Source organism: Mesoplodon bidens, assembly GCF_964165515.1.
Source record: "Mesoplodon bidens genome assembly, chromosome: 5".
Classification (NCBI taxonomy): Eukaryota; Metazoa; Chordata; class Mammalia; order Artiodactyla; family Ziphiidae; genus Mesoplodon; species Mesoplodon bidens.
The window spans coordinates 13,549,787-13,564,650 of NC_138161.1; the positions used below are offsets into that span (position 1 = coordinate 13,549,787).

A 14,864-nucleotide genomic window follows, 5' to 3' on the forward strand; every position below is an offset into this window, starting at 1 on the left:
CCCAACCCTCAAACAAGGGCAAAAGCTAGAGGTACTGTTCACAGATGGCACTCTTCATGTGCCATTTTCAGAGTCTACAAGGAAGATCCTGACCTCCCCTCCCCCCCAAAAAAGAAAAATGCTAATTCATCTTGAACTGCCATTTGCCGGACGTCAGGAAGATAGATGTTGGCAGACACCCTGTGGCAAGTGAAACGAAGCCAAAAATGCCCTCAGATACCCACACCTCGATCCCCTCTTGTATCCTGTCAGTTCCTGGGCCAAGAACTTTACGTAGAAGACGATACCACTATTTTGCAACGTGCTCTTAGTTTTAAGATGTATCAGCCAATAAATGAAGCAGTCATAGTGAGGGAAAAGTGTATTTCACAGTCGTTATAAAAGTACATATATTTAATAATGGTGACATAAATACAGTCCTTACTTATGACCAGATGGTACAATGAAAACCGACTTTTCCTCCCGGATGTCACAGGAAGATAATTGTCACTTCCGGCAGTTAACTATAGGCTGACTCAGCTCACAGGTGCGGACTACTACTGAGAGACAGTCATGGGTCAAAGAGACAACACGCTTCTTACTTACCAAAGGGATAATCAAGGTCTCCATATAAATATAATAAAATAATAAAGAATTAACATTTCTTCTCTCACTCGATTCCATAGATTTGTCAGGTGCTCACACACACACAAAATACAGTTTCCCCCATTCCTCACTGCCCCCTCACCTCTCACTGGGTTTGGAATAAACCTGAGTTCACAGTTCAAGTTGCCAGTGGCGATGCACTTGGTCAGCTGTAGGAGCGCCTGCAGCTGTTCTGGAAGCATACGAGGATCGGGGAACACGTCCCAGCAAGCTAACAGCGACACAGAAATGCTCACGTTCTCGAGGCAAGTAAAACACAAGAGAGAGACATAAAGAGCTAGACCAGGTTCACAGGCACGTAGCCTGCAAGCCTGCAGAGCCGGCACTTGCAGCTGGAAACCATCTTCAAAAAGGCTTCTACGGCGATCAAACACCAAACACTTCATGTCAAATGGAGAGAGGGACTTTTTCAGATGCTTTTCTTCTCTCGACTTAAAAAGCTCTATTTTCAACGGAAAGTTCCGCAACCCGGTCTGGAGCCATCCAAAGGAGTGCCACCAACAGCGGGGAGGCTGACTTATTCCCTAGCCCTAGGGCTGGGGTGATCCCATCAAGGGGGAAGCAGCAACCCCAGGTCTTGTCAATGTCAGCCAAGACTGGGCACGGCAGTGGCTTCTGGGGACAGCCAGGTATCCGCTCTCTCCTTGCTCAGTCAGAGACGTTTGGGGCAGAGAAGGTCACCAGTGCTGAATGAGAAGAAATGAAGGACCATCCCCACTACTCTCTGGCACAGGCTGGCTGCCGGTGGAAGGGAAGGCAGGCTTTGCAAATGCTCAAAGGCCGTGGCCTTTTTTCAGGATCAGTGGGCTGGGAGGACTAGCCCTGGGGTGGCCACATTAGTGGTTTCTGGCCGCATCTGCACCAGCCAACAGTTGAAGGCTCCAGGCTGCAGTGTAACCTGTCTCTGAACTGACCTCTATCCAACCTGTGCTGATTCTTCTTCTTTTGCCAGTTCTGCTCACCACCAAGTGGTCCCCACCAAGTGCCAGGGCCCAGGCCCCAGTGGAGACAGCCCTCAGTGGGCTCCATGCTACACACGGTCAGACAACGCTGGGGTCCACAAAACACGTACAGAGGGACGGCACAGACACAGACCCAGAGATGCATCTTTGGTTCCATCCTTGGCAAAAGGTGTGAAAACAGAACATGGACTCAAAGCCTGCGTGAGGAATGCTGCTGTCCTCAAAGAAGATACGGTACTGTATTTTGAATGTGATGCCCTCCAGACGAGCCTTTCACAGCCCACGGCAAACTGGCTGAATTCTAAATCACGCCTGTTTCCTTGGCAGCTTGAAAACCGCATTGCACAGAGCTAATGGTGCCTTCTGAGTACATCCATATCCAACCTTAATTCTCTTCTCTCTTTCCAAATAACCACCTGTAACTATGTGTTACACTTTCCAGCAGGATCAGGGCTCTGTTGATCCGATGGGAGGAACACATGGCCGGCTATGATCTCGCCCCTCCTGCAGGCCAGCGTAGGCCACCAGCCACTCAAAACATCACCTGGGTGAGCTTTGATGCCCTCCACGCTTACCCTCCTGTGAGAACAGGAGTTTGGTGAAATCAATTCTCATCTCTCCATCCAGGTTTTTAAAAATTATGTTGTTTCGGTCTAATGACATCACATAAAGAAAAATCATCTTCGGAGAAGATAATTCAACCATTAGCCAGTTTCAACCAAAAGAGAAAAGAAATCTGTCAAGACCCCGCTTGGCAAATGAGTGTCCCCATCGGCCCTTTCCTTTCATTGGCGTCCCCACTGTTCAGATCAGTCTTTGCCCAGATGCCCCTTTTTGCTCAGAGGGGATGGTGCTGGTTTCGGAGGTTCCTGCCTGTCCTCCCCAGGGGTTCATGGGGCTGGGTGCTCCAGGTCGCCAACTCTTGTCACCCCTGCAGGGATCCACCTCTATGAAAAGAGGGGAAACCGTGCCTGGGTGAACCAGTTTGTGACGCCGCCATCTGACTGCTGAAAAGAGAACAGTCCGTTGAGAGGCACACACAGAGCACGAAGTGGAGAAACAGCTCGGAAGGGTCTGTCATCTGAGTGGCCCAGAGCCCGAGGCTGGCTTCTCACCCCTAGCGCAGTTGAGGGAGGTGGGTGGAGGGCTCGTGAGTGGGTGGGAGGAGGCCGTGCATGATTGGAGCTGGTCGCACAGACAGGCAACCCTCCTGGGGGATCCCAGCATCTCCAGGGGGCCCTACTCGGGACTGGGCTCTACAGGCTCTGGGTCTGTGGGTTTCAGCTGTGGGGACATCGCATCTCAGGAGGAGGTGAGACCGTGAAGGATGCTCTGTGAGAGGCCTTTGAGTCTTCATGCCCTGACAGATGTATGGAGCTGCTCCATTGCTTTCCTTAGAAATGCCAAGAACCCCACTGCTGGCCCAGGTTAACACTGGCCTTTGACCCCGTCAGCCACATCGAAGGAGAGGCTCACGGGGGCCAGGGGCTGCAGTGGGGGCATGCTGGCCTCCAGGGGCCTGTCTGCGGAGGGCTGCAGGCTCTGATGCCGCTTCCTCAGCATCTGTCCGATGCCCATCATGGGGAACCTGCCTCGGCTCTTCACACAGTTCGGGCTCCCCAGGGGCTGTGTGGTGCCGTTGCCGGGCCCCGGGGCTGGGGGACACATGCCCTCCTCTTTGGGGGGGCTGTTCTTATCTTCGTGGGCAAAGGAGACCAGAGTGGGGTGCAAAGGCGTTTGGAGAGGTGACGGGCTTCCAGGCAGCAGGACGGGAGAGAGCGTCCGCTCACCGGGATTCCCTCGAGCCAGGCCCCCAGGGGAGTTCAGAATCCTATAGTGATGGGACGGGGACAGCAGTTCCGTCTGGTCGTCGCGATCCACAGACTCAAAGGAGCGCACCATATCCAGCATCGGGGGGTCTTCCTTGGCAGGGATGCCAGCGCTCCCAGGCCCCTGCTGAGGGGGCTCTGGTTTCTTGACAATCCTGGGTGTCCTGGGGGGCGGCACAGGGATGAACTCCATGGAGGAGGAAGCCACACAATTGGAGTCCGAGGTTTTGCGAAAAATATTGCGGCAGCCGAAGGAATCTGCACACCAAGAAAGCAAAGGAAACATGAAGACGGCCACACAGACAGTGCCAATGGCCCACTCCCGCCTGCTCTGACCTCCAGCTTCACTGAGACCGTGCATTATCCAGGGCGGTCAGTTGGAACCAAGAAGTGAATGGCCTCAACCTCCCATTCTCCCCATGGGGAATCAGACGGTCTTCCTAGAATGGAGGGGAGAGAGGGCTGGTGATGGGAGGCCTCCTGGATTCTGATTTGCCTCATGGCGCCAGCTTAACATCTGTTCTCCTTTCGGTTGCTTAAAATTCTGGACCCTGCCGAAGAGCCTTTGAATAAAAAGGTCCACGGCTCAACAGAACGACCACAAAACTGGGGAAGCACATGGATACCAGCTCTCAGAGGACTTGCAAATTTGGTCCTCAGATAATCAAAGCTGGAAGGAGTGTTTCCCTCGTGACTTTAAAAAAAAAAATGATGGTAAAAATTACATAACATGAATTTTAAAGTGTTTATTTATTACTGAACCACTTTTAAGTGTACAGTTCAGTAGTGTTCAGTACATTCACACTGCTGTGAAATAGAACCCTTCACCTTGCAAATCTAACAGTGGTTGCCAGGGGCAACCGGTCTATGAATCTGACTACTCTAGGTCCCTTGTATAAGTGGAATCCACAATATTTGTCCTTTTGTGAATGGCTTGTTTCACTGAGCACAATGTCCTCAAGCTTCCTCCGTGTCCGCGGAGCGCGGGTCAGAATTCCCTTCCTTTTTAAGGCCCCCTCATGTTTTTTGGTCTCACCGGAGCCTCACCTAATTCTGACTAGGGGTGAAACGCTCTTCCTCTGTATATTTAAGGCAACCAGCTGACCCGCACGGTTTCCATTTCAAGTTGGCACAGACTAGAATCCAGCTTTGCAGACTCTGCCAGAAAAGAAAGGGAAAACCTTCACGAGTTTGGAGGTGAGGGAAGTAAAGCCAAGTTCCTGTGGAACAGGCCCTGTCTTAGCTGCCTTTTCCTACCATCATATTTTATAGGCCCCGTCGGGGCCCAGAGGCAGGAGCAAGCTGCTGCCCCCGGCAGTGATTTCGGGGGCAGCCCAGGGCACTGGGAATCCTCTTCACCTTACATAAATAAATACACAGATCCTGAAATAAACCTCCTCCTCAGGCCAGCACAGATGCCTGAGATTCACCGGCAGAGAGAAGGAAAGTTTCATCGATGCCTAATGTCTCCACAGTGTTCCAGCTGGCATGTGAGGTCCCTGTCCCTCCCTGAGATGGCTGCATGCTCCCAACTTGTAGCCCGGCTTCTCCCTCTGTGCCGTCCTGCTTCCTTCACTTCCCCAGAGGTGCAGATCCTGGGAGGACGCCCCTCACCCTTGCCCTACTGATCCCCAGCTCAGAGTCAGCCCCGGGGCATAGAGCCAGACACTGCATTGTCCCCACAAGAAGGGCACAGTCACCAGCCCCGACCCTTGAGCATGACTGCCAGCTCGTCTTCATCCCATCCTGCCCGGGAGGAAGTAAGCTATGCTGGTCAGGAGAGAAAGCTCTAGAGCCAGGCTGCCTGGTTGGAAATCTGGATACCGTCACTCACCAGCTCTCTGACTTTGGACAACTCTCTGGGCTATTTCCTCATCTCTAGAAAAGGGGGTGAGAATGATTTCACTGGGTTGAGGTAAGAGTTGAAACAGTGCCTACCACACAGTGAGTGGTCAGTGCTAGCAATTATAGAGGCTCAGGGGTGCTTCTCAGCAACAGGCTCTCCAATCCCAGGAGGAAGGAAAAATGCAAAGAAACAGAGGACAGTTGGTCCAGAAAAGTGTCAAGGAATGCACTCCACCTCTGGGGCTGCAAAGTTACCCCCAAATATGCAGCCCTGACCTAGACTTTCCTTGGGGAATCCATAGGACGCCACTGCCAAGGGTCCTAACCGGATTTGCTGCCTGTTCCCAAGCCAGAAAGAAGGATCCCCCAAGGAGGGACAAGCACAGTCCCTCTAGTGGGGTCACCGCCTTCCTGAAACCTGCAGAATGAAACTGAACTACATGGAATTGTTCTTCTCTGGGTGAGAACCGGTCTCAGAGTCCAATGGACCGTGCTGCTTGGTGCTGTTTGAATCTCTCTGATACTTTCCTGCTTCCCCAGGGGACCACTGGTTGATCTCAGACAGCCAGGGCCCTCCTGGAACCTCAGTCTCTTCATATTTAAAACAAAGATCAAAGGCTGGACTCCACAATCTCTCCCATCCGCCCTCTGTAAGGAGAGCCTCTCCTCTACCCTGCGGTTGGCTTCAGGATGCTCCCCGGCTCCCTGTGCCCGCCTCCCGGCTCTCAGAGTGAGTTCAGCCTCCCTTCTGCATCGCTGGATGCTTGCCCCCGAGGAAGGAGACCCGTATGGATCAGTTATCTCACGTGCTGGATGATGAATGAGGCAGCGTAGCCCACACACGTATCTCATTCGATCCACCCAATAGCTCTGACGGGTAGATTTCCTCACAAGTGAGGGAACCAATTAAGATCCTCAGAGGGGAAGGAACTTGGGCCACAACCAGCTATAGAGCTGGGTTTGAGCCCCCTACCTCCACCCCAAAGCCCACATCACTGCCTCTCAGGGTGCACTTTCCTGGTGAAGGCTCCCACAGAAGCACGCCCCCATTGCTGCTCCCGCACCACGATCTCTGCCCCCCCAGTACTGAACACCCATTCCTGGTTCCATGATACCGTGCACCCCAGATCTGTTCCCGCAATGCCACGCACCCTGACATCTGCTCCTGCAAAACCATTCCTCCAATCTCTGCTCCTTCATCCTGATCTCTTTTTCTGCACCAAAATCTCTACTCTTGTAATACCTGACACCCTGATCTCTGCTCCCACCATCCCATGCACCCCATCTCTGCTTTCTCAAATCCTGACCACACCGGTGGACAACACCAGGCAGTCTGGACTTGCTTACTCTCAGGTTGCCTTGCATGCGTTAATCCTGCTTTCCCCTGGGCACAAGAGTCGTGTCTGTCCCAGGGGCCTACACAGCCACCAGCATGGGGTACACAGCGGACACGCAGCTGAACACAAATGACCTGGAGAGCCCCCTACCTCCACCCCGAAGCCCACATCACTGTCTCTCAGGGTGCACTTTCCTGGTGAAGGCTCCCACAAGAGCACGCCCCCATCGCTGCTCCCGCACCACGATCTCTGCCCCCCCAGTACTGAACACCCATTCCTGGTTCCATGATACCATGCACCCCAGATCTGTTCCCACAATGCCACGCACCCTGACATCTGCTCCTGCAAACCCATTCCTCCAATCTCTGCTCCTTCATCCTGATCTCTTTTTCTGCACCAAAATCTCTACTCCTGTAATACCTGACACCCTGATCTCTGCTCCCACAATCCCGTGCACCCCATCTCTGCTTTCTCAAATCCTGCCCACACCGGTGGACAACACCAGGCAGTCTGGACTTGCTTGTTCTCAGGTTGTCTTGCATGCATTAATCCTGCTTTCCCATGGGCACGAGAGTCATGTCTGTCCCAGGGGCCTACACAGCCACCAGCATGGGGTACACAGCGGCCACGCAGCTGAACACAAATGGCCTGGAGAGCCCCCCCGAGCTGACCCACCTTTGTCGGGGAAGCCAGGCTTGGCGGCCTTCCGGTCCTTCAGCAGGGCCCTGGTGCTCTGAATCTGCGTGATGAGCGAGGCTGAGGGCTGTTTGTGCGACGGCAGGTTCTTATCCAACTTCTTGGAAAACGGCCGATGAAGAAAATCCCCTTTTTTTTCTTGTTCTTTGGGCTTTTTATCCTTCCAATCAGAAGCAAACATAGGTACTCAGATGCACACAAGAATACACAACGGAGTCCCTCCCTGAAGAGTTACCGAAGTAAAGTTAAGAAACGCCAGTTTTCCAAAACTCTAGGCTCTCAGCTACGTGTTGAACCATGGAGGCGCTGAGGCCCAGCGGATGCTCCAGGGAACCTCCCTCCCTCCGCCTGGGCCACAGCAGGCTTCGGTGGTCCCCAGCTCCCTGCCTTATGCTGTTTTGACGTGTTCCAACAAGGGCAAGGTCATCCCTGGGTAGTCCATTATTCTAGAACAAGCTGAACAAACTGAGGCAAAGCAGATGAGGACTCCCGGAAACCTGGTGTCTTATTTATAGCAGAGCCCTACGATTCTGTCCACAGCAGTGGTTTTGCAAAGGCAATTCTGCAGAGGAAACGTAACTGCTTCCCCAGCGCCTGTGTGTTCAGTCAAGCCGAGGAGGTGGACGACCCGCCCACGGAGCCCTGAGCCAGTCTAGGTGAGCTTCTGACCCCTTTACCGGCTCCGGGCACGTGGGCTCTTCCTTGTGTCCTTAAACTGGCCCGATTCAGCCACTTGTGCTGTCAGCCTTGCCTTTATTTAACTCAATTAGAATCCCTCTGCTAGGAGTGAAGTTGACTGTTTTATATATCTTCCACCCCACAGCCTCGGGCATGAAGCCAGGCAGAGAGAGAAAGCTTAATAAATAGTTATTGAAATATTAAAAAGCAAAAACAAAAAAGCCAGTGGAAACGGAACTGAATTAAAATTAATTGGGTTCAAGCTTCTGGGAAGGGTGATGCTGCTAAGAGGAAGCTTTTTTTCTGGCCCTAAAGACTATGTTTGATGTTTACTGTTAAACAGAGGCAACTGAAACCGGACCTCACCACAAGGGAGGGGGGAAAAAGAGACCGATTTTCACATGTTTTGCCTTAAAACCTTCAGAGCATTTGCAATTCAACAGAGCTCATCTATTTTTCATTGACGTTGCTGAAAAGCTTCTCAAGGAAACATCCCCTTGCACTCAGGTGGCCCTTTTTAATGAGGATTTTCAGAGCCTTTACGAACTGGGGTTCATTATGTCCAGGTTTTGACTGGGAAAGGACGACTGGGAAGAGATGGAAAATGGGGACGCCCAGCCCCGTCTTGAGTGTCACCATGAGGACAATAGCTCCCTGGGGCTTACGCCTTGGCTGAGGTGGCTTGTCACCTGGGAAGGGGCGAAGTGGGATGAAAGCAGAGGTGAAACTTCTGCAAACACCCTCCCCAGCTTCTGGACAGCCACTGCCACCTTTACTGAAGATGCCTGGAATGCAAGACATTACTCTAAGAGCATGACCCATGCTGAGGCCAATACTGTTATCCCCTCTTTCAGAGGAGCCTGCGGTGGTTAAAGAATTCACCCAGAATATACTTGGACAAAACTATAATTCAAAAAGAGACATGCACCCCTATGTTCCTAGCAGCACTATTCACCATAGCCGAGACATGGAAAGAACCTAAATATCTGACAGAGGAATGGATAAAGAAGATGTGGTACATATATGCAACGGAATACTACTCAGCCATAAAAAAGAATGAAATCATGCCCTTTGCAGCAACATGGATGCAACTAGAGATGATCAGACTAAGTGAAGTGAGTCAGAAAGAGAAAGACAAATACCATGTGGTATCACTTATACGTGGAATCTAAAATATGGCACAAATGAACCTATCTACGAAACAGAAACAGACTCACGGACATAGAGATCAGACTGGTGGTTGCCAAGGCTGGGGGTGAGGAGGAAGAGGGATGGCCTGGGATTTGGGGTTGGCAGATGCAAACTATTACATTTAGAATGGGTAAACAACAAGGTCCTATTGTATAGTACACAAAAATATATTCAATATCCTGTGATAAACCATAATGGAAAAGAATATAAAAAAAGAATGTCTACATGTGTATAACCGAGTCACTGTGTTGTACAGCAGAGACTGGCACAACATTGTAAATCAACTATACTTCAGTAAAAATTAAAAAAAAGAAAAATTCATCCAGGAGCCGGACGGCAACTAAGTTTTCTACAGCCCGCCCTGAAAGTCAGTGTTCTTAACCCTTGACTCCACACTGCCCTCTGGAAGCCTGGGGCAGGGCCAGGCGTTTCCAGTGGCATAGAGAAAGGCTGGGCACAGCGACTGCAGGATCAGGGACCACACTGTAGTCCCAGGGCTCCGGGTCAGCATCTGGAATGCTACAGAGGAGGCCGTGGGCAGGACACTACGGAGGGGGAAGGGGGCATCCACTCCAGGTCAAGGCCAAACACAATTCTCCACTGCCCCCTCTCCCCGTTTCTATCAAACAGCAACAGGCCCCCGTCTCTACGGCAAAGGAGAGTGAGCTTTCACGCTCCCCAGCCTCCCCCAAGCATCGAAGGACCTGTCCCAAAAAGTCTGGCAGAATTCCATCCTTTTGCTCTGTTCTATCTCTGTTTTTACGAGAAAACTCGTAAGTTCTACCTGATAACACCTTAAACAGGAAAAAAGAAATCAAACACGCTTTCGTGCTACATTGTAAAACAACAGTATTTGGAGTCCCACCCCCCACCCCCGGCCCCTTTTTAAGGATTTTTTTTTTTTTTGCAGTACGCGGACCTGTCACTGTTGTGGCCTCTCCCGTTGTGGAGCACAGGCTCCGGATGCGCAGGCTCAGCGGCCATGGCTAACGGGCCCAGCCTCTCGGCGGCATGTGGGATCTTCCCGGACCGGGGCACGAACCCGTGTCCCCTGCATTGGCAGGCGGACTCTCAACCACTGCGCCACCAGAGAAGCCCAAGGACTTTTTTAAGAATGATGAGCACACCTTCCTTTGGGCTGCCCTGCGTTCCCTACACTCAGAGGGCTTCCTGCTGATGGCTTCCTGGGTCCAGCTCAGCCCTTTTCTAACTGTCCGTGGGTTCTCAAAGCTAAAGGATCAAGATGCAAACTTTCGGGGGGCCAGTATCACCACCCAGATAGAGTTCATGAACCAAGAGGTGTACAAGGTGTGAGAGTTTTCTGTAGGAAGAGACCAAGGTTGGCTCTAGAAATCTCTCCAACAACCAACTAAGGGGTGTTTGGCAATGAGCAGAAAGCCTGCGATGGAGGCAGAAGAAAGGGGACATGGACTTAGGACTAAGGACTGTGGGGAACCCTGCTCAGGCCTCGCTGTTGAACTTAATCCCAGGGTCCTGAACCCTGGTGCTTCCTCCATGACCCCCAGAGCACCTTTCTCCAGCCAGAAAGACTGGGTGACTTCACAGTGACTGGTTTCTTGGGAGATACCAAGAGTTCATCACCGGACCGCTCCCTGTGCGGGACAATCCGGGTCAGTCAGTCCCGGTGGAAGGGTCACCAGCCCCCAGGAAACGAGTTTGTTTACAAGCAGCCATCCTCATGCCTTCCAAACACAGATAACAAGTGCAACTGATCATCCAATTCTACCTTTTCATTTGCATGGCCTATTTTCTCCAAAAGAGATTTCCCAGGGAGCAGGATGCTAAATTGCCTTATGTAACAGAAACAGGTCTTCAGAAGGACTAATTACGTTCCCCCTTTGACATGCCTGCACCCATTCCCGCGCACCCCACCCAGCATCGCTGGCTGCCTTCAGGCCTCTTTGGTTTCCCTCTGATTCTCACGGGAGGGCTGTGCGCCCCACCCCCGTGTGCGCCTAAGGGTGGGCGATGGAGCTGAAGCTTCAGGGGTCTTCTCTGCCCCCTTAGGCTCAGTCCGCACCCCCAAGGCAAATCCAAGAGGAGGCCACAAGCAAGCCCCACACAAAACAGCTTCTTGCTTTCTTTCAACCATGTTCCAACCACCACACATGTGTGTGGACATTTACAAAGCTGGACACTTTGAAAATGTGACCCCTTAAAGGATTATCTACCCAAGACTCTTTGGATGTCATGGATTGTTTGATGGAGGAGAGGGAGAAACCGGTGAGTGAGGGCCCAGTTGCTCCGCGGCATGTGGGATCTTCCCAGACCAGGGCTCGAACCCGTGTCCCCTGCATTGGCAGGCAGATTCTCAACCACTGCGCCAAACCCCACTTCTTTACAGGTAGAAACACGAACGCATAGCCAAGCGTGTAGTTTTAGCAAGACAATAAAAAACTGGTCAACTACGCATAGACAGCACTGATCTGATCTGAGGGGTTCTGACAAATCCACTTACAGCAGGATTCTGCGTGGTGCAATTCAGGACAGGATGGAGGAGTGCAGGGTCCAGAGCCCTGGGCAGAGATCTGCCAACCTTCAGGGTCATATGTGATGGTTACTTTCATGTGTCACGTTGGCTAGGCCAGGGTACCCCGTGTCTAGTCAAACACCAGTCTAGACGCTGCGGTGAAGGTATATGGTACATGTGACTGACATTTAAATTGGTAGGCTCTGAGTAAAGCAGATTAGCCTCTACAGTCTGGGTGGGCCTCATGCAATCAGTTAAAGGCCTTAAGAGAAAAAGACTGAGGTGTCCTGAGGAAGAAGGGATTCTGCCTCCAGAAGACATGGGGATGAAGCTGAAACATCAGCCCTTCCCTGGGTGTCCAAGCATCACACACACACACACACACACACACACACACACACACACACACAGAGACACACACACTATTGGTTCCGTTTCTCTGGAGACCTGACTAATCCAACATAACCCCCCAAGTTCTTACCTGCACAGCGTGAAATTCGAGGTCTCTTGTCCAGGTGCCCAGGGAGGCCTGTAAAAAGCAGCATTTTTCAACAATTCAAGAAGCTGCACTTGCTGTTTATTTCCTAAACTGTACTCCCTCCCACTTGCAGCTCCGGTTGAGGATTCTCCATTTCAGAGTTCGTAGACAAGAAACCAAACCGTCGTGGAAGCAGAAAGCAGATGTCCTAATGCCTGCCCTGGCTAGATTTTCTAGGTAAGATTTTTATTAAAATCTAGGACACATAACACAGGGTGCTCTGATGATGAGTAAGGAGTTCCATACGTTTCCTCAAACAGCAAAAACACATCGAAATGGCACCCTGATCAAGACACAGAACCCAGCTGGCACCTGGAAGTCCCTCATTCCCAGCATCCTCTCCCTGTCCCCAAAGGTAACCACTGTTCTGATTTCTAACAATTCAGCTTGACCTGATTCCATACTTGATTTAAAAAATTTGTACACATTTTTAAATGACACAAAGAAAAATCATTGTAATATTTTACCTTTAAACTTAACAGTCCCCATTATGGGTTTAACTTTATTCCCCCCAAATTCATATGTTGGAGTCCTAACCCCCAGACCTCAGAATGTGGCCTTACTTGAAGACAGGGTCAGGACAGGCCCATCATCACATCCTCTTTGAAGCTTGGGCGAGGGGGGAGTGTGAAAGTTTGCTCTCCTTTGCCTTTGAGAAGGAGTGTTGGGGCTTCCCTGGTGGCGCAGTGGTTAAGGGTCCGCCTGCCGATGCAGGGGACACGGGTTCATGCCCCGGTCTGGGAAGATCCCACATGCCGCGGAGCGGCTGGGCCCGTGAGCCATGGCTGCTGAGCCTGCGCGTCCGGAGCCTGTGCTCCGCAACGGGAGAGGCCACACAGTGAGAGGCCCGCGCACCACAAAAAAGAAAAAAAGAAGAGTGTTGGTGTTACTTTGACAGAGGTAAGCAAGTTAAGATGAGGTCATCAGGGTGCGTTCTAGTGCAATGTGACTGGTATTCTAATAGGGGGAAATTGGTCACACACACACACACACACACACAGAACGCCATGTGAAGATGAAGGCAGAGATCGGGGTGATGCTTTTACAAGCCAAAGAATGCCAAAGATTGCCAGCAGCCACCAGAAGCTAGGAGGCATGAAAGATTCTCCCTCACAGCCCTCAGAGGGAACCAGTCCTGCAGACACCTCGACCTTGGACTTCTGGCCTCCAGAACTGGGAGACAATACACTTCTGTTGTTTAAGCCACTCAGTGTGTGGGACTTGGTTATGGCAGCCCTAGCAAACTAATACAGTCCCTCTGCACCGCTGCACAACTTTTCTTCCAAAACTGCAATGTTACTTTGACACTACAGAGAAGCCCTCCAATTCTAACTTCCATTTTGCTACAAATTAGCATTATTCTTCAAGACTAAACAAACTTGGCCCCTGGCTCTCTACAGCTTTAATAAGCCAGTTTAGAAATGATGACTGCTCTGCTACAACCCCCATGGTCCCCCAGGGCCTCTGTCTTAGGAAAAGGAATCTCTGGGGCACACGCCTAAGGTGAGACAAGTGTCCCACTTTTCCAGACATAATCTCTGCCTGTTACAGGAAGAAGAGGGGGAGAAAGTGGTGAAGTCATAAAACGACGGCACTGTAGTCCCAAGAGGGAAGGTCTTTCCACTTAATTCAGCTCCTCCGTCTCCTTGGAGAAAAAGAAGCAGGATCGAGAAGAAGAAAGAGACCACCACGTGCCCTCAAGGCCCGGACATGGCCCCGGAGCCGCTCCCCACGGCTTGTGTACAACCTTGAACTTCATTCCACGGTTCCTGCTCACAACACCTCCCACCCCTGCCCCTTGGCCGCTTCTCCTCCTGGACCAGCTGATGGTAACTGGGAAGAACCCCACGGAGGCTCTGAGTGGGCTTTACCTGGAAAATCTGGCTTCTTTCAGACTTTCTCACCACTTTTTCTAACTGGCCCCATTCCACTTTCTAGGTTCCAACAGAGAGGAGTTGCGTCATCTAGTCAGAGCCTGTAATTTAATTAGCACAAGGACTGCTGCAGTTTGGAGAAAACAAATGGATCACAGAAAATTGAAATGCTGTCTTCCCATTAGCGTTCCCATTGAAACCCTAACCATTAAATATTTCGACAAATGGTTTAAAATGCTTACTATGTGTTTTCCGGGCCAAATGAAATAATCAGCTGAGAATAATAACCTGGATGAAAAGAAGAGGCCCCTTTCCCATCGCGGTTCTGACACTTAACACACAAGCAGGGCAGGGTACGAGGGCAACCAAGGACATGGGTGTCAGCCAGGTGGCTTAGAGGCTGCCTAGGGCACACACATAGGGGCATGCGGTACGTCTAAGTTTGTGTTATTACCTGCGGCCCTAAACAGTCAAACCAAGAGGCAGGGGAGCCTAACAGTGAATTCAGTATCCCCTGGACCCCGGCCGAGGTGGCCACCCTCCCTGCAAGTGACTGTAAGAGGTCCCTCCCTGCCACAGGGCATGGCCATCAGGTGATGATCATTCGACTTGCACGCTATGGTGCAGGTGGTCCCCTACTTTAATCAAGCTAGGTGTCCCACCTGGAATGTTCGACCTTCCCCAGATGCTGGCCCAATTCTATTTTCTGAGACTAGGGCCAAGGTCCACTTGATTATTTCATTTGTTCATCTACAAATATTTATTGAGCCTCTACTGG

The 14,864-nt window shown here is 51.3% G+C and overlaps 1 protein-coding gene across 2 annotated transcripts in view; it reads right to left on the bottom strand.

Moving 5' to 3' along the window:
* Positions 1-358: 358 nt before the first annotated feature.
* The window catches only part of HUNK (hormonally up-regulated Neu-associated kinase), a gene marked incomplete at its 5' end in the record, with an annotated part of 117,403 nt that continues 102,897 nt past the window's right edge, over positions 359-14,864 (bottom strand). Inside the window, 3 exons of one of the 2 annotated variants that reach the window (XM_081235617.1) lie at positions 359-3,694; positions 7,294-7,474; positions 12,156-12,203. In XM_081235617.1, the coding sequence (XP_081091743.1) occupies positions 3,036-3,694; positions 7,294-7,474; positions 12,156-12,203 (888 nt within the window). In that variant the 3' untranslated portion in view covers positions 359-3,035. The remainder of the gene's footprint in view (positions 3,695-7,293; positions 7,475-12,155; positions 12,204-14,864) is intronic. The other variant, XM_081235618.1, reaches the window with a different exon arrangement.